This window comes from Neodiprion lecontei, chromosome 4, assembly GCF_021901455.1.
Source record: "Neodiprion lecontei isolate iyNeoLeco1 chromosome 4, iyNeoLeco1.1, whole genome shotgun sequence".
In the NCBI taxonomy this organism is placed as follows: domain Eukaryota; kingdom Metazoa; phylum Arthropoda; class Insecta; order Hymenoptera; family Diprionidae; genus Neodiprion; species Neodiprion lecontei.
In genome coordinates this window covers 5,764,459-5,784,437 of record NC_060263.1, presented here as the reverse complement: position 1 = coordinate 5,784,437, position 19,979 = coordinate 5,764,459, and the positions used below count along the sequence as shown (strand labels likewise).

The window sequence follows — 19,979 nt, the reverse complement described above, 5'->3', positions numbered from 1 at the left end:
TCGAGCAGCGTCCGTCGACAGGGTTGAACGTAATCCTTGACGTTAGCTGCGGAAGAAGAGTGACGCGATCTTGTAATATTCGGGAGGGAGAAGCCGGTTGATTTGCAACGTTGCGGTTTAAAATGGATTGAAGCCACGGGATATCAGAGAGCGATAATCCAGGTTGGTTGTTGCATTTTTTACGTTGCGCGCATTTATTCCCCCCCCCCCCCCCCTCCCTTATTCATTAAAATTATAGTTGTAGTAAACTTTTTTTTCTTACTATCAATGAAAAAGCAACTGGTTGTCGGCATATTTTTTATTTATTTTTCTTTTCTCCTTTCTTCTTCTGCTCTTTTTATTCACACAATCCCCGCCATTCAGACTTGCGGATACTTTCATTTGCCGCGTAATCCCGTTGGATTATCGCAATCCGGATCAACAGGTATACCGTATTCGCCCCAATTCACTTTCAATGCTTTTTGTTTTTTTTTTTACCGTGTTAATTTCGCTTTGAGAATTACTGCTATTTACACATCGACGAGACAAACGTTGAGTAAATATAATTATCAGTCTCTGGCTGGAAACTTTGGACTTTCACATGTCGTGATATTCTTAACAATGTACCTTTTCATGTTTTATTTACTTCAAGTGCGTATTGTCATTATTATATTTTCAACTCTTATATGACAGAACTGTGAAAATCACCCTCTAGGTGTTAAAATCAGTAAAAGAAATAGCGTGTTTCAGGTCACATTAACTTCTCACAAATGAGATCAATAAGTGATTAAAAATAATCTGATTGTCTGGTGCGTAAGCAAAATTGATTGAATTTATTCCGATCGAAAGAATTAGCGTTAATGTTTCATTGTTATTAAACGAATAAAATACACAAAAATATGATCACGTGAATCACTAATCGCAGTTACAGCCAGTGTTTTCTTATATCTTCTACCCTGAAACTTTAGCAAACACTTTGCTCGATTCAAAGAAGCCTGAAGCTAAAAAAAATGTTATTCTTCACTTTCGATAGGTTTTCGAGCGTTTTTATTCTCAATCCGATTAGCAAACTCTCGGGAGTTAAGCCATTTTGATTCGTATACCCTACAGTTTTTCCATTCATTTTAATCGGGGATTCAATTAAAGCAAACCAAGAAACCTCAGATAAGGAATTTCCGACCAATTAAAAGTTTTCGAATTCCTCATTTTTGATTTATTCGATGTATCATTTTACGCTTCACAAATTCAGATTTTCAATTCTACGGAATAATATCGTTTTTACTGTCAGGAGAAAAAGAGACAGTGAACGGAAAGCATGAGAACCGTTATAACTACGGAGCAGCAGCGTCCATCCATTTGAATTAAATTTTTCTCGGGGTCAATCGAATTTCGGCTTTTATACGGAGCTGTTACTCGACGTTTGAAACTGTTTTATTCAGGGGCGTATAAGGAGAGTCGGATATAATGGTGGATAAACTGCACGAGTACGAGGGATTGGCCGGTAGAATTCACGGTGTCCGAGATAAAGTTGGTGAGAAATGGAACGGTTGGAAAGAGTGGAAACAGAGTATTCCCTTGGATCAGGGAATCGAAGGTTTTTTGAACCATATCCGAGGCCCTCCGAAGCTGGAAAAGACCCTCGACGACTACTCGCACATATACAGGTGCGTTAGAACCGCTTTGATAGAGTCCATGTACGAATGGGCTGAGTCTCGGGACTTTATACATCTCGACATTTGATTATTCAATTCGATAAGGACGCGTTTTATTCAAAAGTATGTGAATCAATCTTGATCGATTTATTTCAAATTTCGAGACAATGTATACTTGGATAGTTTTAGGGTCCCTATCCCACAATCCCACTTCTCTTGCAAAGGTAATTTTCTTGTGATAATTGAATGAAGAAGTTGTCAATTAATGACTAAAAATCGAAATTCAACGCGAGACTGTTGTAATTTTTTTCACAGAAAAAAAAAAAAAACAAAACAAACTATGTCGTGGCAAAGAGGATAAACAAAGTTGTAAACCGTTTCTAAATTTCAAAATTTCAAATAGATAAATCGATTTTCACCGTATTTGAGGTATCACAAGGACCGCAAGATGGTAGATGTTAAATATTGTCAATGATAATGCTTTCTATTTATCGATCATAGCGGATGAAAAAAATAAGATTAAAAGAAATACGAATGAAGTTCGATCAACATAGTTTTTATCAAGGAGTTGGAGCAGCTTAGGATTTTAAAAATATCGATTTCTTCTTTTGCGCTTTCTTAAAGTATGATGCCTCGAAAATATTCTCTGAAAATTTCAATTAAATTTAACGAACAGTTTCCGAGATATTATGCAATAACTGAAGGGCTAGATGACCCTGGATGGCAGCTTTCAGCGACCGATTTCCGTTAAACCTGTTTCTTTTCAATACTGTGTTTTCAAAGTCGGTGACCACTGTAGTTCAAAAACCACTCGATGGATATAAATGAAATTTATGCAGTTTATTGTGGGCATAAAAAAAAAATAGTGCCTGATCGTAGAATTGTGTCATAATTTGATATTTTTTATTTTTTTTTTCTAATCCCAACTTATATTTTTACAAGCAATAGACAATTACTTTTTTCCCCAAAAATTCGCAAGTAAATTATCAGAGGCCGCCATTTTGTTTTTTTTTTTTTTATCTGCAGAAAAAAAAGCTCTAATCGGGCTGCATTAACTGCTTGAACTGATGATTTTTTCTTGTTTGATTGATTTTGGATGGACCTGTGAAAAAAAGTTACGATGGTCACCAGAAAGCACTACTTGTGAGACGGGTTACAACAAATATGGCGATAGCTTGGTCTACAATGAACACATTGTTTTGTTTTTTTTTTTTGTCAAAATAACCATTTTTTCACACCTCTGAGCAGCCCTAACCACTTAAAACAAACTCCGATCGCATTGAATAATTGATTGTCAAGTGTGCTGCAATTCTTCGGGAATTTACTCGTATTTGATGCACCCGTAATTGAGTGTGACAAGAACGTGAAACAAGCATCGAAAAATTTAGGAAAAAAACGCGGGGTGAGCTGGTCCGGATCTCGGCCGCCGTAATGGGAATCGAGTTTTCGTACGCGGCCGAAACCGCGTTCGTATCACCGACGCTCCTCAAGATCGGTGTCGACCACCAGCACATGACCTTGGTCTGGGCGCTGAGTCCTCTGGTCGGTTTTTTCGTCACCCCGTTCCTCGGCAGCGTGAGTGACCGTTGCAGAATACGACAGGGACGAAGAAGGCCGTTCATCCTCCTCTTGGCCATTGGTGTATTCATAGGTGAGACAGAGAGAGAGAGATATCGATCGATTGATTTGTTGATTAGTTTTATTAACCATGGCAAGCCTTTTGCAAATGAAAATAAATAAATAAATAAATACAGGAAAAATAATGCAAAATCTAGAAATCACCGTAACGGTGATGTGAAGAAGAAAATTATAGATATATAATCAACCCTCCGAGAAGAGAATTATTTTTTTCGACGATGGAGAACACTCTGGGTCAAAATGACCCTGTTCCATTTTTCATGCGTTGCCATTTCAAATCTACTAGTCCAATCTACCTGAAAAAATTCACCGGTATACTTTTACTATCTTAGAGTGTTATAGCATAGTATAAATATAATTCATAAATTGGAAGAATAAAAAAATAAATAAACAAATTGAAAAAAGAATTACTTGTTTCAGAAGCAAAAAGGTGTAGGTCAGTATAACCCAATATGTTCTCGAGGGGTTGAACAAAATTTAACAAAATTAGAATAGCATGAATCATGAACCAATTAGAACCTGAAAATATTACGGTCGCGACCTTGATTGACATTATATAATTATTATAAATATTAATTCACGTGAAAATATACGTAAATTGAAGTAGAGAGAGGGAGAGAGAGTGAAACTATCCGTGAGGCCTGAGGTGCGATCGATGTAAGACTCGGGGCTTCAATTTCCAGGGTTGATCCTCGTCCCCAACGGCGAAAACATGGGATACGCCTTCGGCGACACCCCGACGTTTGCCAATCACACCGTTCCTCTGGGGCATCGGACCTCGGGCACAAATTCTACCGTCGAAAACCGGCACTCGTCACCAACATCGTCCCATTCTTGGGGGATATTCTTCACAATACTCGGCACTGTTCTCCTTGACTTTGACGCTGACGCCTGTCAAAGCCCAGCAAGAGCCTATCTTCTGGACGTCACGGTTCCAGGTAGGCATCGAATTTACTCTTCGATGAAGACAAATTTCGAGTCCAATTTCACCGCACCGTCGTCAGCTACTTTCACCCAACTCGAAGTTGAGGGATTGGAAACGCAAGTGGTACAAATGAGTTTGGCCTAAATTTTTAGGATAAAAAAAATTTTTACCTTGTTTAATCGCAAATGCAAATTCTTACTTATGCTTACTTATGCATATTCTTCTTGAACTTGAATTTTAAACCTACACCACTGGTGCGGCTCGTAGCGCGTCACGTTCATCACTTTTAGTCACTTTTTTTTATAAAACACACTTATTTGTCACTATTCTGCGATAAGTCACTTTTTCCAACTGTATCTCGATGATCGAGATTTTTTTTTCAATGCCTATATCCTGTTTATTAGGGTGCACCGGAAATGCAAAATTATTCAAAAATTTAAAAGCTTCAGCTCCGCGTGTAAGGACAGAAAATTCTTTACCGGACCCCAAAAGTCTCAAAAGGAAAAGGCTTTGAAGATTCGGTTTTCCCGATGAATCCAAAAATTCTTACTTTTTCCGCACTTATACACGTATGCACGAGCATTATTTTCAAATGAACTCAAATTCATGCTATTCTCGTTCATCGTATCTTATTGAGAAACGTATAGAAAAACGCATTCATAACCCAGTACTTAGAAATAAAAGCATGCTCATTTTTTTAAATATTTTTTGTTCTGGACGTTGTTCTAATTTTTATTTGTTCCTGGTTAGTTCAACGTGATACTTTTTTCACTCTAATAAGAGAAGAGCCATTTTTGTGAACTACCGAGAAAGTATTTGTACGGATCAGAGAATTGAGAAATAATTATTTTTCGTTTCAGGCTTTTTTTCCCAAGAAACTGGTGAATCTCAAATATGCTCTGCTTCGTAGAGAGCGACGAATAGTCGCTAGTTCAAGAATTTTTCTAGCAGATTCCTATCACTTAATCACTGACTAACTGAGTTAGTGATTTACTCAGTACCTAAGTATTACTAATCCGAAATTAGATCTACAAATTTTTCGAAATACTTAACTTTTTAAACAGTTTTTGGTCACTGTATGGTGACTTTTCAAATATTCCTGGTCACCATTTTCACTTTTTCCGACCAAGGAGACTGCTATCAGCCCTGCACTTGCTCTCTCAACCCCTTAATTATTGAGGTGGTTCGCTAATTAACTCCATTGGGCAGTTACCGCTTAATTGTAACTTGATTATAAACCTCGCACCATTTTAAAACCCTGATTATACCTTACACGTGCCCACGACGCAGAGGATCATGCCCGGGGACTCAGCACCTTCACAATCATGGCCGGATTGGGGGGCTTCATGGGCTACGGACTGGGGGGCATCAACTGGGACGCAACAACCCTCGGGGTCATGTTGGGGGGCCACCTTCACGCGACCTTCACGTTGATCACGATAATATTCGTAATATGCGTACTTTGCACCATAACCAGCTTCAAGGAAATTCCACTCGAGGTTCTCGAGCGGGATCAGTACCAACGATTCCACGATCAGAAGGTAACGATCAAGATATTCCGACGGTACTGTTATACGTTCTCTGTCAGATAAATTTATCCAGAACAATTAGGTGTCTTATTGTCATAGGTAAATTCGCCTTTTGTCTTCTTATAAATTAATTGAATGGAAATAACCTTTCCGAGAGAAAAAGGATTTTTTACCATGAGACTAGGAAACATTTTTTTTTTCCTTTTGACGTTGACGAAAAAAATCATTTTCTTGCTAGTTTTTACTTTATTCTTATAACCGAATCGAGCTATCGTTGCTTTGGCAAAAAATTATTCACGGCAATAATATACTTTTTTACACAAATCGGAAAGAAATATTTTTTCGAATCGACGATAATAAATTCTTTCTTTTCGCTCTCACTTTTCTCGTTTTTATTTTTATTTTTTTCACTAAACAGATGGAAATAAGGATAATCTAATGTCAATCATGGAGATAATACATTTTATCTAGATGAATTTGTATATACACGAATAATTTCTCCGTCATAAGAGTATCTAGTACCGCAATGATGATATTCTGTTCGTTGATGATTTTCTCGCTGATTTTAACCGTTCGCAAACTTCTCTCCGCAGATGTCTGAGAGCAGAAAGTCGGAAGAGTCGGACAAGATTGCAGCCGAGGAGTGCACGTCTTACGGAACCCTGACGCAGACGGAGGATCCAACGAACGTTGGAAACAATGCAGAGGCTAGTTGACGATGAAATAAAGAGAAAGTTGAAACATAAAAATCAAACGTATCCGCGGTTTCAGGAGTTCATTCTCAGGCAGCTTCCCAACGACGAACGTCCGAAGCGACCTGGCGCTGTTCCCATTATTCCCGACGTGCTTCCGGAGGCATCAATGGCGATTGAGAACAACGAATTGGACGACGGGGCCGAAGCCAATTCCAGAACAACTCTGAGAGAGTATCTCCTGTCGATACTCTACATGCCTCACAGCATGAGGATGCTGTGCTTGACGAATCTATTCTGCTGGATGGCACACGTCTGCTACTCTCTCTACTTCACCGATTTCGTTGGCGAGGCGGTTTACGGTGGTGACCCTAAGGTCAGGATTAATCGGAAATCAATAAGTAGATTGGAAGAAATCAAACTTTTGGGAAACGACAGAGTTTTGAATGGCAGGAAACCCGACGGCTCAAAGTTCCGAAATCCAAGATTTCGTAAATTTAAGTTACGATAGAGCAATGTTCCGAAAAGTAAAGTTACGATAGAGAGAAATTGCGGGAGATTAAGTTTCGATAGAGTAGAATTCTGAAAATTAAAATACACTCACACAGCGTAGTTTATTCAATGAGTGGGTGTAAAAAATCAGAAAAATCGAAAATCGGAATGAACATGACTCCGAACGTAAAAATATCGAAAATCCAAAAGGAAGAACGATCAAAGTGGTGAACTTGTACGAAGTCAGAAATGCACAGAACTGAAAATCTTCGATCATTCGGAATTCTAAATTTTCTCATTTTCGCACTTTTGGAACTTTGATTTTTCGGAGTTACGCCCTTTCGAAATTTTGCACTTCCTAACTAACTTTGAGCATCGGGTTTCGGACCTTTCGAAACTGATGTTTTGCCTAAGTTTAATTTCTTCACTCAAAGTTACTCAAAGTTCCTTACCTTTTTCAAGAGTGAAACATGATGTCAGAACGATGTTTTATAACCCATTTTTTGCATCTCAAGGTGGCGAAAGACATATTTTGGACAATAATCGTAAGCCATATTTCCCAGATGAAAAAATGGGTCGTTGAACGTCTTTTTGAGCAGTTTTAGCTTTGTGACGCTGTTTCCGGAATTCTACCCCGTTCCTTTCCAATTCTTTGCAATCTTCATTTCAGGCTTCTGACGGATCTAATGAACGACAACTTTACGAATCTGGGGTTCGATTTGGGTGCTGGGGAATGTCCATGTACTCCCTATCATGTGCCTGTTACTCGCTCGTCATTGAGAAACTCATTAAACGCTACAAGTTAGTCTTAGTCATAAAATCTATCGTACTCAACATTTTCTGCGTCATTGTGAAACGGAGGTCATTCGCCATGTCATTAAATCATTACTTGTTTCGTGTCCTGTGCTCAATGTTCGTGTGACGCCTGTGAGTTTTAATTGGTATAACAGCAAGTTACGGCTAATTTGTATTGTATCGACGTGAGGAAAGTGGCACACTAATTCGTTTGAATCAAATATACGCTTACCACATCACAAGGTGATTAATGGTTATTAAATTCAATCAATCCAATCTTTACATTGAGCGCAGATATGCTTTTCATTCTGAAACACGGCCGTGCGTTTGCTAAATCTGTGTCATAACTTACATCCAAATCTTCATCTAGCGAACACATCATTTTAAATAATTTGTCAACTCACTGTTCGGTCAAGCGTAAAGCAGTCGATCGGCTGCCCGATAAGCTTGATGAGTTTCGCAAGTTGAATAGGAAAGAATATTGGTATAAAACCAAAATTATTAGCTCATTTTTAACTGCATACTAATCTTCCTACTCTAGGAGAATTTTCGAAAAAATAACAAGAGAATTATTAATTCATTCCTCGGGTCATCCACAGAGCCAAGAAAGTGTATATATGTGGACTGCTGTTCTACAGTACGGGAATGATGATGATGGCGCTAACGAAACACCCGGTGGGTGTAATTATCTTCTCGTGGACAGCCGGCGTTATGTATTCGACACTCTTCACAATGCCGTATCTGCTGATTGCCCATTATCACGCTTCGTCAACGGTAATATAAGCCCACACGCAGTAGACGCAGCTACGGTGAAAATAATTCTCTGAAAGAAAAAAAGGGGCAAAAAAAAAATAAATAAATAAATAAATAATCAAACAGAAGTCAATTTCCGACAATCAAGCTCCAAAATATACAGCTCGACGGTTTATCGGTGAGGAATTCGGGAGTAAATCGAACGAAATCGGTGAACCTTGAGAGAAAATTGAACTATACGTTACTCAACATGATATGTCAGTTAACAGATTTATAAAAAAATATTCCATACTGTTACAGCGTGTTGAATTGCAAAGCGAGATGCAAAAGATGATTTAATGAAGATATTTCTTTGGCGGACTGACGATGAGATGATTATCATCGAAGGCGAGGCCTTTTCCGACTTTTAAAATAAATACGGGACATTTTATTGTGAAAATTTATTGATTGACGTAATTGGTAAATTTGTACCAAGATTCTTATAAAATTTTTCAAAGAATATTTTCACCCCGGTAGCCTATCTCGTAACTATGGCTGGTAATATAAAAATAATCGATTCAAAAAAAATTATCCAACAGGACTCGATTGAATCGATAGAAATTAATCGAGTAAACGATTATTTCGTAATTTTTTGAAACGGTGCACTTAAAACCAAAATTTCGTTTATTTCAATACGTAGACTGAATGGCGGAAAAGTTTGTTGATGATTTGTAGTTTAATTCAAAATATTTTTCAATTTCAGGTGAAAATATTCATTCATCTTTCGCTTATTGTATCAAATAGGTACTTGGTAAATAAGAGAATGATAGTAATTGATATTTCAATAACATAAATTGATACTGTATCGCGGCGTTCATGAGAGTAGGAAACAAAAACCGATTTTGAAGAAAAATAATCGATTATACTCGATTAATCGGGAAAAAATACGTCGCTCACGGAGTAGTAGGAGGGAGACAGCACTGCGCTAAAACTTTACCCCAGTTTTCAGATAACGTGAGACGAATTGTCTGAATGCGATTTAAGCGCCTCTTACGGAAAATTTTGAAATTTTCGCTATAAAATGTAAGAAATGAAGGGCGGCGATCATAACCTATAAACCTCCGTGCTACAAGTACACTCCGTATATTCGTAAAATACGCATTTGATGTGAGAGAAAACCAGTGAAAACCGAGCAATTGCTTTTCCAACCTCAACCGACGTTAGATCCGAATCGTAAGATCATAGAAGGAAGAGGGGAGAGCGTTACGCGGGCTTAGACCGCAAGAGGCGCTTAAATCGCATCTTGACAATTCCTCCTCCGTTGCCCGAGAAACTGGACCAACTTTTGAGCCGAGAGCTGCCTGAGTGTTGTCTCCTTCCTAATTTCCTACTACTCCGTGATCTCTATCGATCCTCTCCACTCTAGGTGGAGATAATGAATAAAATAAAAACCTAATAAAACCACCATTTCATATCTTCTACAGTTCGAAGTTGGGTTAGATGGGATTGCCGTTCAAAGTGGCGGTGTCCGAGGCCTGGGTACGGATGTTGCGATCGTTTCGTCGATGGTGTTCCTGGCGCAATTCCTCCTGTCCTGTGGTCTTGGAACCATAGTCAGCGTCTCGGGAACGACAACAGCAGTCGTATGGGTGGCATGCATGCTGGCAGCTTGCGGTGCCGTTTCAGCTACCCAAATTATGTACTTGGATCTCTGAAGAGCACACGTACTATGTAGACAAATTTGAGCACAGAGCCACTGGTTGATGGATATACGCAATTGCCAGTGTCGTGCAAGATAATGAGTTTCGTTGTCTAGAGGAAAATATGAAGAGATTATGCATATAAAAATTAATTGTCTCTGTAACCGGCATGAAAGATACAAGATTATCCTTATTTTTATCTCTGAATATTCGAAAAGATGACGATAATGACGGGAGATTGTTACGCATCAGTGAGATAAAAGCAGGCTCATCTGAACGAAAATTAAAGATAAACTTGATCCAAATTATCTCTATGTAACATGAAAAGTGAGGTGAATTTATCGAAGATAATTATCTTTGATAAAATTATGTAGGCAACGTACAACACTGACGAATTCGCGAATTTGGGTGTTAAAAATTACGTACACCATACATTCGGGAGTGCGAAAAATGAAAACGCATTGAATCATGGTATGATACAGAAGCGGGAAAAAAACTCGTTTCCGATCTTAGCGACTTGTGTCTGTTTAATTTTCGACAATTTCAAAGTTCGGTTGTTATATATTGAAATAAAAAATATGTGGGAAACATTACATCAGCTGCGATTGATTTAAATATTAAGTTTGTTAATATCGAAGGCGCAGGAAACTTCGTGCAAGCTGATGGACATTTATTCATATTACATCGTGTCATTTTAGAGTAATAACCACAGTGAAAAGTTACTTTTATTGATACAAGGGGAATATTCCTCGCTCCTATTTGCTGAATAAGTTGTCAACTACCAATTTTGAATCAAACAAAATATTTGAGCATGCACAAATAGCCAATAGTGTATACATATAATGGTATGTAAAGTGATTGAAATACATCGTCGCGTTAAATCTATGATATACATACACATACATATTTTAATCTTATCTGATTTATTTAAAACAAAATTGTCATTGTATATAATATAACGTAATAATCGTAATAGGTATGATGTAAAACTGTCACTTTCAACGTGTAAATATTACTTATTACTGTAATCAAGTAGCATATAGAGTTAATAAAATTAAACGAACATCGTAATCAATGTTTCAAGAATCCCGTGGTAATATGGTGTGAAAAAAATGCCTCGGAGCAATTCAACAGTTTGATATATTTCAACTGTAAATAGATATTGGAGGAAAACGAATTGAATGCAATCACCGAAATTCCCAACGAATAAAATCACGCGAATTGCGCAGCAGCCCTTTCACATATCTATTTGCAGCTAATTGACACTTCAAGCTCGATTCAATAAGTAGATATATCGTTTAGTTATACATGTATACATTTTGTTGCATTATCCACGCTTCCTCATCACCAGCCGACGTGCGGATACTAGTGTAATCGTACATGTCATATCAAGATGTATCCTCAAATATTTATAGTCAAGACAGTATTCGCCTTATCTTATAGGTATACTTTATAATTTTGATTCATGTAATTTGTTGTGACAGCAGCTGGTGGTGATTAAATTTGAACCATCAATATGCTGACGTATAATCCGTGGTGAAAATTATGTCTACGATTTTTTACGAATTTTTCAGAAAATTGGGACACTTCGTACAATTTTGTGCAACAAATTGTTCTCTCACAAAATTGTGAATACGCATAGTTTTTCATAAAAACTTGTAGATTTTCATGAAAATTTGTATTTTTATACAAAAAAAAAATCTACAAGCTACTAAAATTTTTAAACACAAATATTAAAAATTCTTTACGAAAAACTATGCATATTTACAATTTTGTACGAAATAATACAAAATGTTTCAATTTCCATAAAAATTCGTAATGGCAGAAATTTTCATAACGACGAGTGAAAATAAAAAAGAATGAAATTCAATCGGATCGCATTTTATTTGTCAGGAGTGAAAGTTTAAACGTCGTTGCAGTGAATATTTGTTTCTCAGTTTTATGAGCGATTAATGCTTACGATTACAGTGGACGGAATAATTCATTTAATAATCAACTATACCGGGAGGATTCCCTGAAAGCGAACATTTCGAAGGACGTTTCGCAGCTATTCGGATCGTCCTCCTTCAAATTCGTTTTTATTCGAATTTTCGGATAAAGAAATCGGAATGGATCATATTAGAAATTCTATTCTTTTGCAGTTATTGGGAGTCAAATGGGCAGCCGTAGTTACATATTACACGCAGTAAAATACTTCGTACGTAACTTCGGAGATCTATCTGCCGGCGAAGCGTCTTTGAAATCATACGATTTCCAGGAATTCTCCCGGTACAATCTCATTTGCATGCAAATATTGCCTTTCGGTAGAATGATATTTGTAAAACTAAGTTCGCAAATTGTTCATAGACTTTTCCAGTATGTCTTTTTTTATCCGTGGATAATCCGGATTTTGTTTCAACACTTCGTTGCAAGTTTCAATGGCATCAGCGTAAGCCTTACTCTTCATATGGCAATAGGCGAGTTTGTAGCCGACGGAGAGTTTCGACCTTCCTCCGTACTTCCAGGCCTGGGAATACTGGACGGCGGCCTCGCGATAATTCTGTTCCTTCTCGGCTATGTAGCCGGACAATTCGTGAGCTCGTACACAGGTCGCGTTGTGCTGAAGAACGCGCTTCAGCAGCTCGTTGGCCAGCTCGTATTTGCTCGACTGGACGTAAATGTCGGCCAGCAGGACCCAGCAACGTTCCAAGTACTCGGCATCTTCGAAGGACCAAACATTCCTGCAAACTCTCTTGAGGTGGTTGCGTGCTCGCGGCGTTTGCTTAAGCAGGATGTGAGCCGTAGCCAAGCCCAGCGCTGGACCGACGTGATCCTTGAGCGCATCCTGGCTCGCCAGAGCTGTACAATCTTGTAGGGCACGCTCAATGTTTCCCTTCTGCTTCGTCGCCAAGAGGAAGAAATCACCCAGCAATCGGTGGGTCAGCATCTCCTGGATGCCTCCCTTTGGGTTCAGTTCCTGGGTACAAAATTATTGGAATTAACGTTATTTCGACTTACTTTTGGAGGCCTGAAATTTATCAGGTAATGTGCCTAATGAAAATTATTTTGTGATGGATCACACAGCGTTATTACCGAAATTCCGATGTATTTTATCATGTAATTTAACATTTGGATACGAATTAATACATAACAAATCACATGACAAATCATGTGCAGCAAAGCGAGTATAGATTATGAGATAAAATACATAACAAATCATGTACCGAAAATATGATTTTAGATTTAAGTTTAATCTTAAATAGATAATCTTACATTTTATGGAGATAATTGCCTGAAAAACTATCTTGTATATTATCTAGAAGCATTTTTATCGACAACTTGTATACGCATATTTGTATCTTCATCTAGATATTACCTAATTAATAGATAGTCACTATCCTGTAAAACACTGCTAAGTTTAAAAAAGTTATTAGGTACTATCTAGTTACCGTAACTTTCAGTATATTTACAGGTTTATTAATTCCCACCTCCCTGAATATGACTCGCACTTTTCTTTCCAATGTAATAGAATTTCTTTGAAACGTCACTCTCTTTCAAATGTATGATAATATGGTACCTGCAATAAGCGTTGAGCTGTTTTCAATGCCAGTGATCTTGAATCTTGGTACTCAGAATCACTGTCATTGAAAGTATCATTGGTTAGCGCAGAGTCATCGTCAGGGTCCAAGCATATATCAATCATGTTGTAGATGGCCTGCTGACCCCACTCCGGATCTCGTCGAGCAGCATTAAAGTACCGAAGCGCAGAATTCAGCTTGCCAAGTCTCCAATCTAACAGACCGGCGCAGTAAGAGAAGCCAGCTTCTTGGTTTGAACCACTCATACTAGATTCTGCCCTAGAGATCCACTCGTGAAGGTCATCCATGTTGCCTAGGGTACGACTTTCGTTTATTTAATGAAAACTTTGCTTCGCTCGCAGAAAAATAATTAACATTGGATCCTCGTTGTTCTACCTGTTCGACGAGAAACTTCTATCAGTCTTGCCAGCGCTGTCCAATAAGTTGGCTGACGAATTAATAACTGACGAAAATGGAACGCAGCAGTTTCAAAATCCACTTTGCGAAAGGCCAGATCAGCCATCATCACCAGTGCTGCCTCGTTGCTCGGATCCATTGTTAGTAAGGCTGCACAGTTTTGAGCGCAACGATCCAGGTCGTTTACCTACAAAAAATATGGTCTTGTGATCTGGCGTAAATTTCTTTGCAAGCCTTGCTGCATTTGAGTAGAACATGTCATATATACCTGCATGTAAATCTTGGCGAGCGAAAGCAGAGCCTTAGTGTCACTAGAATTGTGACTCAAAGCCTCCTTGTAGTAGACGATAGCCTGGTCAAAATCTCTCAGAGATGAAGCATGCTCCGCCATACTCGAGCATATTTGAGCCAGCAACTCCTTCTGCATTGTTGAACCAGGCGTGACAGCAGCTCTCTGAACAGCCCTACTCTGATTTTCTCTGGCTTCACGCAGAGTTGCGAGGGCTGCCTGCGTATTGCCTGCTCTTTTGCGAACCTTGGCCAGTAACAGTAGCTGTTTTGTTCGCAGTTCTAAGCTCTGTAGGTCGTTTGCATTGCGACAATCTGTAAACGATCACAAATCGCTGTGAGAATTTGGGCATTGGACGAGAAACTGATGTGTATAGCCAATACTCATTTCAGTCAAAAGGACTTAACTTGCAACTCTTGAGCAAGAGTGGCTTCCGCTTTGTCGAACTGTTTCATTTTCATGAACAATTCTGCCATATCCAATTTCAGATCACCGCAACCTTCCTGGCGCGTTGCTTCTTTGTAGTAATTTATTGCCTTTCCGTATTGGTGTGTTTTGACCAGTGCCTTTCCCATTTTGCTAGCCAGTATTTTGTCCGATGGACTTTTCTTCAGGGACTGTTCATAGGCTTCTATCGCGCGGTCCGGTTCTTGAATGGCGATATAGGCATCCCCAAGCATGCTGTATGTTGTCGGACCAGGAGAGTGCTCGACTAGTTCTCTGATTGCAAAAACGATGGTGGGTTACGTACAAGCTGGTTTATTTATAATAGAAAGAGTACAATTTCGAAAATTTTCAGGTGAGTTGAAAAATTAACGACGAAGCCAGGAATTGAACCTGGTATCTAGAGATGCTTTACCGGAGACTTACTCCACTAGACCACCTAGCCGTCCTGACTACAGTATCATTAATGAGAGAAATTAATAGTGGAAGCAAGTAACGCCAATCCAATGATGCATTTTGATGAAATGTCATTATTTCTCACAATCAGTATTAGTATACTCATGTTTATCAAACTCGAATACTTCAGAATAATACTCAAGTTGCAAAAAAGTGTTTTTTTTTTCCAGTCATTCGTTAAATTAACGCTACCGACTTCAACCCCGGATTAGTTTTTTGTTCGCACGATATCTCACCTGAAACACTTGGCAAAAGCATTCCTGTCCTTTCTCCACTTGAGGTGAATTTCAGCGAGTCTTGTGTGCGCTTGCAAGTAGTAAGGCTGACCTGGATGAACTCTTGATAAATGACTTATGGCCTGGTCTACATCGCCCATGTCCAGACAGAGTTCAGCATTTCCGATTATTATGCGACTCTCCTCAACAGTGCCACATAATTCCCCCGTAGCCTCCGCCATAAGTGAAATTGCTTCATTATACTTTTTGACTTTACTATAAGCAGATATGAGCTCAAGGTAAAGCGTCGCCTTGTCTGCGGTGGGTATCGAAGTGGTTGTTGATATACCCTCGCCAGGCATTAGACCGGCATACGACATAGCAACACGCAAACTATGAATACAGCTATTCAGGTCTCCATTTTCTTTCTCGACCAGTCCAATGATCAAATGGTACATGGGATCATCTCTGACTTTAAAATTGTAGCTCAATCCAACTTCCAAACTTTGCGAAGCCTGCTGATACTTTCCTTGGCGAGCTAGAATTTGAGCCATTAACAAGTGACCTGGTGCGCTGGTTGGATCAACCGAATCTAGTAGTTTTCTCAATGCTTCCAAAGCTCCGTCAAAGTCCCCATTTTGCAATCTGACTTTTCCCAACAACATCAGAGCTGCCGCTAAGCCAGGACAAGCGTCGCAAACTTTTTCGAGAATATTCAAGCACTGCTTTTTCAACGTATCGCTTGACGAGTTCTTCTCTTCCGGAGCACTGCCAATTGACGTGCTTGGTAAATATATCAAGAACTCTTTTACAATTTCCAAACAAAAATCCGGATTCAAAGTTTTGAGATACTCAAATCCGTAAGGAATACCTTTAGAGTCTTCCAGCAATATCATGGCTGCCATGTCCAGATAATTTACAGCTATACTTGGCTCGTGATTGCTCAATTTAGCTGACATGTACAGAATTTTGGGACTTGTGGCATTTACCTGTATCTCTCTGAGAAAGTCAATTTGCTGTCTGGCCAAATCTGTCGCCCCTGAAGAAGTGTCGAGTAGCTGGCAATGCGCCAGTCCCATCAATGCTGGCAGCGAAGATTCGTCGATTCGTACCGTACTGCGGTACCAGTGTTCGGCATCCTTGATTTTTCCCATGAATACATTCAGGTTCCCTAATTCAACCATCAGTTCACCGCTCTGAGGATTTTGCTGTACACATTTCTCAGTGATTTTTGTCAGCTCTGTTAATATGGCTGGATCCCGTCCGGTTACTCGAGAGAATAATTGCACTCCATCTATGAGAAGGTGTATATTTTTAGGCTCCGATAGCAACAAGTATCTGAAAAATGTTTGCAAGTATCTTAACCCTTCGGTGTAGTCGCCGTCCCTGCACAGCGATGCTATAGCTTTAAGTTTTGCGGCGCTTGTGTTGTTTGAATCAAGTAATAGTATTCTGTTAGAAGTTTCTAGCCCCTGTTCCCAATCTTTCATGGCCAATTGGTTGGACATTTTTTCTATCAACGGCATGGACAGTTTTGGATATCGAACTATGATCGAGTTAAGTATAGATATCGCGCTTTCGTGGTCTCCATTCTGTTCTTTGTAGCTTGCAGAGCCAAGTAAAGCGTTAAGATGTTTTCTGTCTTGTTTCAGAGCCTGCTCGAAGTAATCTGTGAATTTTCCTGCGCTCCCCTCTTTTGGTAGGTGCAAACTAATCCATCCTTTGATCAATAGCGCATCCATATTCGTAGGATTTAACTTATATGCTCGGTCAGCATATTCCTTAGCTTTTTCGACTTTACCGAGTAGAAACAGCACGGTGCCAGCCAATGTTAGTGCTTGAGGTGTAGCTTTTCTTTTATCTTCGCGGATACGGGCGTCTAGCTGAGTCAATGCACCTCTATCAATACTATTGCCAAATCTGTGAGCATAGCTTTGCACTAATAAAGCAGCCAGCGTTGTATCTCCATAGCCAATTAATCCTGAAACTTCCTTAGCAGCGTCTCTGCCTTGTCCTATCAGTGCGTAAGCCAAAGCGAGTAAAATTTTCAAGTTTTCGCTAGCCGGATGAGCATCGCACGCTTGTTTCGCGTGGACTAACATGCCATTATAATATTTTTTGCGGCAGTACCACTGTATCAGTGCTTTATACTCGGTCTCATCCATTTTTTTTTTTTTTTTTAACGGTCTAATAACAAGTTTTTGACTTATTTCATCTCTAAAAATGTCAAGTCCTTAATTCGACACTAGTCCTTATTGAATCTGTTCTTCGTGTCCGTAGGATCCGGCATGCCTTCAAGCCTATCGGCCTCTACAGTAGAAAACATTGCCACTGGATGAGGACCAGTTAAAAGGTGCGGAGGTCCAACCACATATGCACTGAGTTGTTGCGTCTTGATTGTTTCGTAATAGCGTTGCAGGTACGTACAAGTTAGGTGCATGCGATAATTGCGAACAATTACGTAAATGAACGCTGTCTGAAACGTTGGACAAAATCAGGATTAAATCAGATAAGAACAAGATGATTAATTCACGTGTTTAGTTCGTCGTGCGATTACGTTTCAATCGTTCGTGAATGTAATCACGGTAATCTTTCATTACCTCTGCCAATAGCCTTCCCAATCCTTTTCCCTCGTGTTTTTTTGGTACTTCTACGGCATACATGTCCAATACCCGATCATTTTGTTTGTAAAGAAGTACCGCACGATCTGATGAAGTAGAATAAATAAATTGAGCTGAAAGCTACTGATGTCGGCAATACTTTGTTATGAGTTTTTAATGAATGATTATTTGAATTGAGTGCCGAGTAGCTGCCAACAAAATTATAATCCAAGGTGATGTGAGCAGTACGTTATTTATTGATAAGAAAAAACAACTGACCAACATGATTAATTGGAGATGAGAACTGGTAATGCAGTAATCGAACACTCGTTAGTTGAAAACTAAGGTATACCATTTGGGTGTAGCTTCACGTAGAATACACCAGGATCATGATTAACACCGTACAAGTACCTTAAGCCGATCGGTCGTATCGCTGACTTAATACGAGCAGTAATTAAGGTACTAAGCCGAAGCATGTGATTGGAATTTTGTTGTCTTGTGATTTACTGCGATTTATCGCTACCGCAGGATAACCCTAGTGGCTGATTGGCTTCATCTTCTTCGATGATAATTCAATTTCAGCTTAGAAGAAGCCAGATAGTTCCATGCGTTGTAAAACTTTGTTCGGCGAGTCAGTTATCAACGATAACGGACTTACAGTTAAGCAACGTTTTAGACAACCAACTGAATCCCTATCAAGGCATCTTGGCCAATGGCGTCGCGTTGCTAGGCAACGGAAGGCTATGCTTGTAACACGTGCTTCCACGCTTTGGTGAAGGGGACCACTTTGCTCATAAAAGAGGCCATTTTCGTCTAGAGTGGCCATTTTGAACAAATATTTCTCTGTAACGTAACGCACCGTCCGTAACCGAGACTGTATTACGGTCTTTCAAATAAATCGAAAACAATTGCACCGAGTGAATTTTGGAGTTAATTATAATGAAATATGTTCACAAATCCAAATCATTAGTAAAATTAAAAAAACTGAAAGATATGAGTCGCCGCATTTCATGTATTGATTGATTGATTGATTGACGTCTATCAGAATTTCAATGAATATCGTTGATTCAATTGTTCCCGCAAGTAATCCAGCTAGAATAAACATGAAATGTCAAAATTTGTTCGCTCTTACGGCAGTAATTGTTGGAAAAACCATAAATAGGGGGTATAGGTACATATATTATGTTACTGAGATACGACAGAAACGCCGTCATTAAATTCATGCTGAGGAGTTCATTTCAAAATGAAAACGATATATTTTTGGTTTAAATTATTATTTTTTCATTTACAGCTGATGTCGCCCAATTCTCTAGCTTTCGTCGGTTGAATAATCTTACCTACGGTGACACTCCGCAATCTACAGAGGATCAGCCAACGTCCAACGGCCGTTATCTTCTCGAGAAGCTTCGATTAGTTAAGCCATTCAGCGTTGTTGAAAATTAAAATTTAGTAGCTGTGACCAGTATCAATTACAATGAAGCATCGTGATTTCTGTGATAATAGTCAAATTTTGAAACAAATGGACAGATGTGCGATCCGTTGAAATAAATCCTTTTGTTCATTTGATCAACGTACATCAGTCCTCACAAGAGACTCCGTGGCGCAACGGTAGCGCGTCTGACTCCAGATCAGAAGGTTGCGTGTTCAAATCACGTCGGGGTCAAGGGGAATTTTTTTTTCTATTTTCTTTAGCCATGAAATTTACATTGGCAGTTCGCACTGCAATCGAGGGTATTAAAGTAATTACTTCTGTTGAATTTTAACTTTGGAAGATGGTAGAATGGAATGAGAATCGTTTCCAGAATTACAAAAATTTCACGTTGTGTACATCGAGAAATAAAATGAAGCAGGAAATTTCTTCAGACTA

At 39.0% G+C, this 19,979-nt stretch overlaps 3 protein-coding genes and 1 non-coding gene across 4 annotated transcripts; 2 read left to right on the top strand and 2 right to left on the bottom strand.

Annotated features, from left to right (window-relative positions):
• LOC107225328 (proton-associated sugar transporter A) lies at nt 1–11,205 on the top strand. Its single transcript, XM_015665754.2, has 10 exons — nt 1–162; nt 1,419–1,643; nt 3,020–3,282; nt 3,953–4,207; nt 5,485–5,735; nt 6,317–6,430; nt 6,495–6,791; nt 7,578–7,708; nt 8,302–8,476; nt 9,919–11,205. The coding sequence occupies exons 2-10, from the start codon at nt 1,444–1,446 to the stop codon at nt 10,147–10,149; spliced, it is 1,917 nt and encodes a 638-aa protein (XP_015521240.1). The 5' UTR covers nt 1–162; nt 1,419–1,443; the 3' UTR covers nt 10,150–11,205.
• Nucleotides 11,206–11,887: 682 nt separating this feature from the next.
• Nucleotides 11,888–17,809, bottom strand: LOC107225329 (tetratricopeptide repeat protein 21B-like). Its single transcript, XM_046736365.1, has 6 exons — nt 15,534–17,809; nt 14,804–15,117; nt 14,377–14,711; nt 14,088–14,295; nt 13,691–14,004; nt 11,888–13,090 (listed from the first exon to the last, which is right to left on the bottom strand). Exons 1-6 carry the CDS (start codon nt 17,675–17,677, stop codon nt 12,458–12,460), a joined length of 3,948 nt encoding a protein of 1,315 aa, XP_046592321.1. The 5' UTR covers nt 17,678–17,809; the 3' UTR covers nt 11,888–12,457.
• On the bottom strand, nt 17,758–18,803 carry LOC107225324 (protein NATD1). Its single transcript, XM_015665751.2, has 3 exons — nt 18,465–18,803; nt 18,113–18,219; nt 17,758–17,988 (listed from the first exon to the last, which is right to left on the bottom strand). Exons 1-3 carry the CDS (start codon nt 18,586–18,588, stop codon nt 17,758–17,760), a joined length of 462 nt encoding a protein of 153 aa, XP_015521237.2. The 5' UTR covers nt 18,589–18,803.
• Nucleotides 18,804–19,703: 900 nt separating this feature from the next.
• Trnaw-cca lies at nt 19,704–19,775 on the top strand. The gene has a single exon. It is a non-coding gene; the product is annotated as a tRNA-Trp (tRNA).
• The last annotated feature ends 204 nt before the right edge of the window (nt 19,776–19,979 follow it).

What these genes read in the sequence shown, in the direction of transcription:
- LOC107225328 (XM_015665754.2), top strand. Translation starts at nt 1,444, where the DNA reads ATGGTGGATAAACTGCACGAGTACGAGGGATTGGCCGGTAGAATTCAC. An exon ending in AACGATTCCACGATCAGAAG is followed by an intron (nt 5,736 to 6,316) that starts GTAACGATCAAG and finishes TTCTCTCCGCAG; the next exon opens with ATGTCTGAGAGCAGAAAGTC. An exon ending in AAACTCATTAAACGCTACAA is followed by an intron (nt 7,709 to 8,301) that starts GTTAGTCTTAGT and finishes GGTCATCCACAG; the next exon opens with AGCCAAGAAAGTGTATATAT.
- LOC107225329 (XM_046736365.1), bottom strand. Translation starts at nt 17,677, where the DNA reads ATGGATGAGACCGAGTATAAAGCACTGATACAGTGGTACTGCCGCAAA. An exon ending in TCTTGCTCAAGAGTTGCAAG is followed by an intron (nt 14,712 to 14,803) that starts TTAAGTCCTTTT and finishes GATCGTTTACAG; the next exon opens with ATTGTCGCAATGCAAACGAC. An exon ending in TCGCCAAGATTTACATGCAG is followed by an intron (nt 14,296 to 14,376) that starts GTATATATGACA and finishes TATTTTTTGTAG; the next exon opens with GTAAACGACCTGGATCGTTG.
- LOC107225324 (XM_015665751.2), bottom strand. Translation starts at nt 18,588, where the DNA reads ATGCTTCGGCTTAGTACCTTAATTACTGCTCGTATTAAGTCAGCGATA. An exon ending in CGTGAAGCTACACCCAAATG is followed by an intron (nt 18,220 to 18,464) that starts GTATACCTTAGT and finishes CTACTTCATCAG; the next exon opens with ATCGTGCGGTACTTCTTTAC. An exon ending in TGGGAAGGCTATTGGCAGAG is followed by an intron (nt 17,989 to 18,112) that starts GTAATGAAAGAT and finishes CCAACGTTTCAG; the next exon opens with ACAGCGTTCATTTACGTAAT.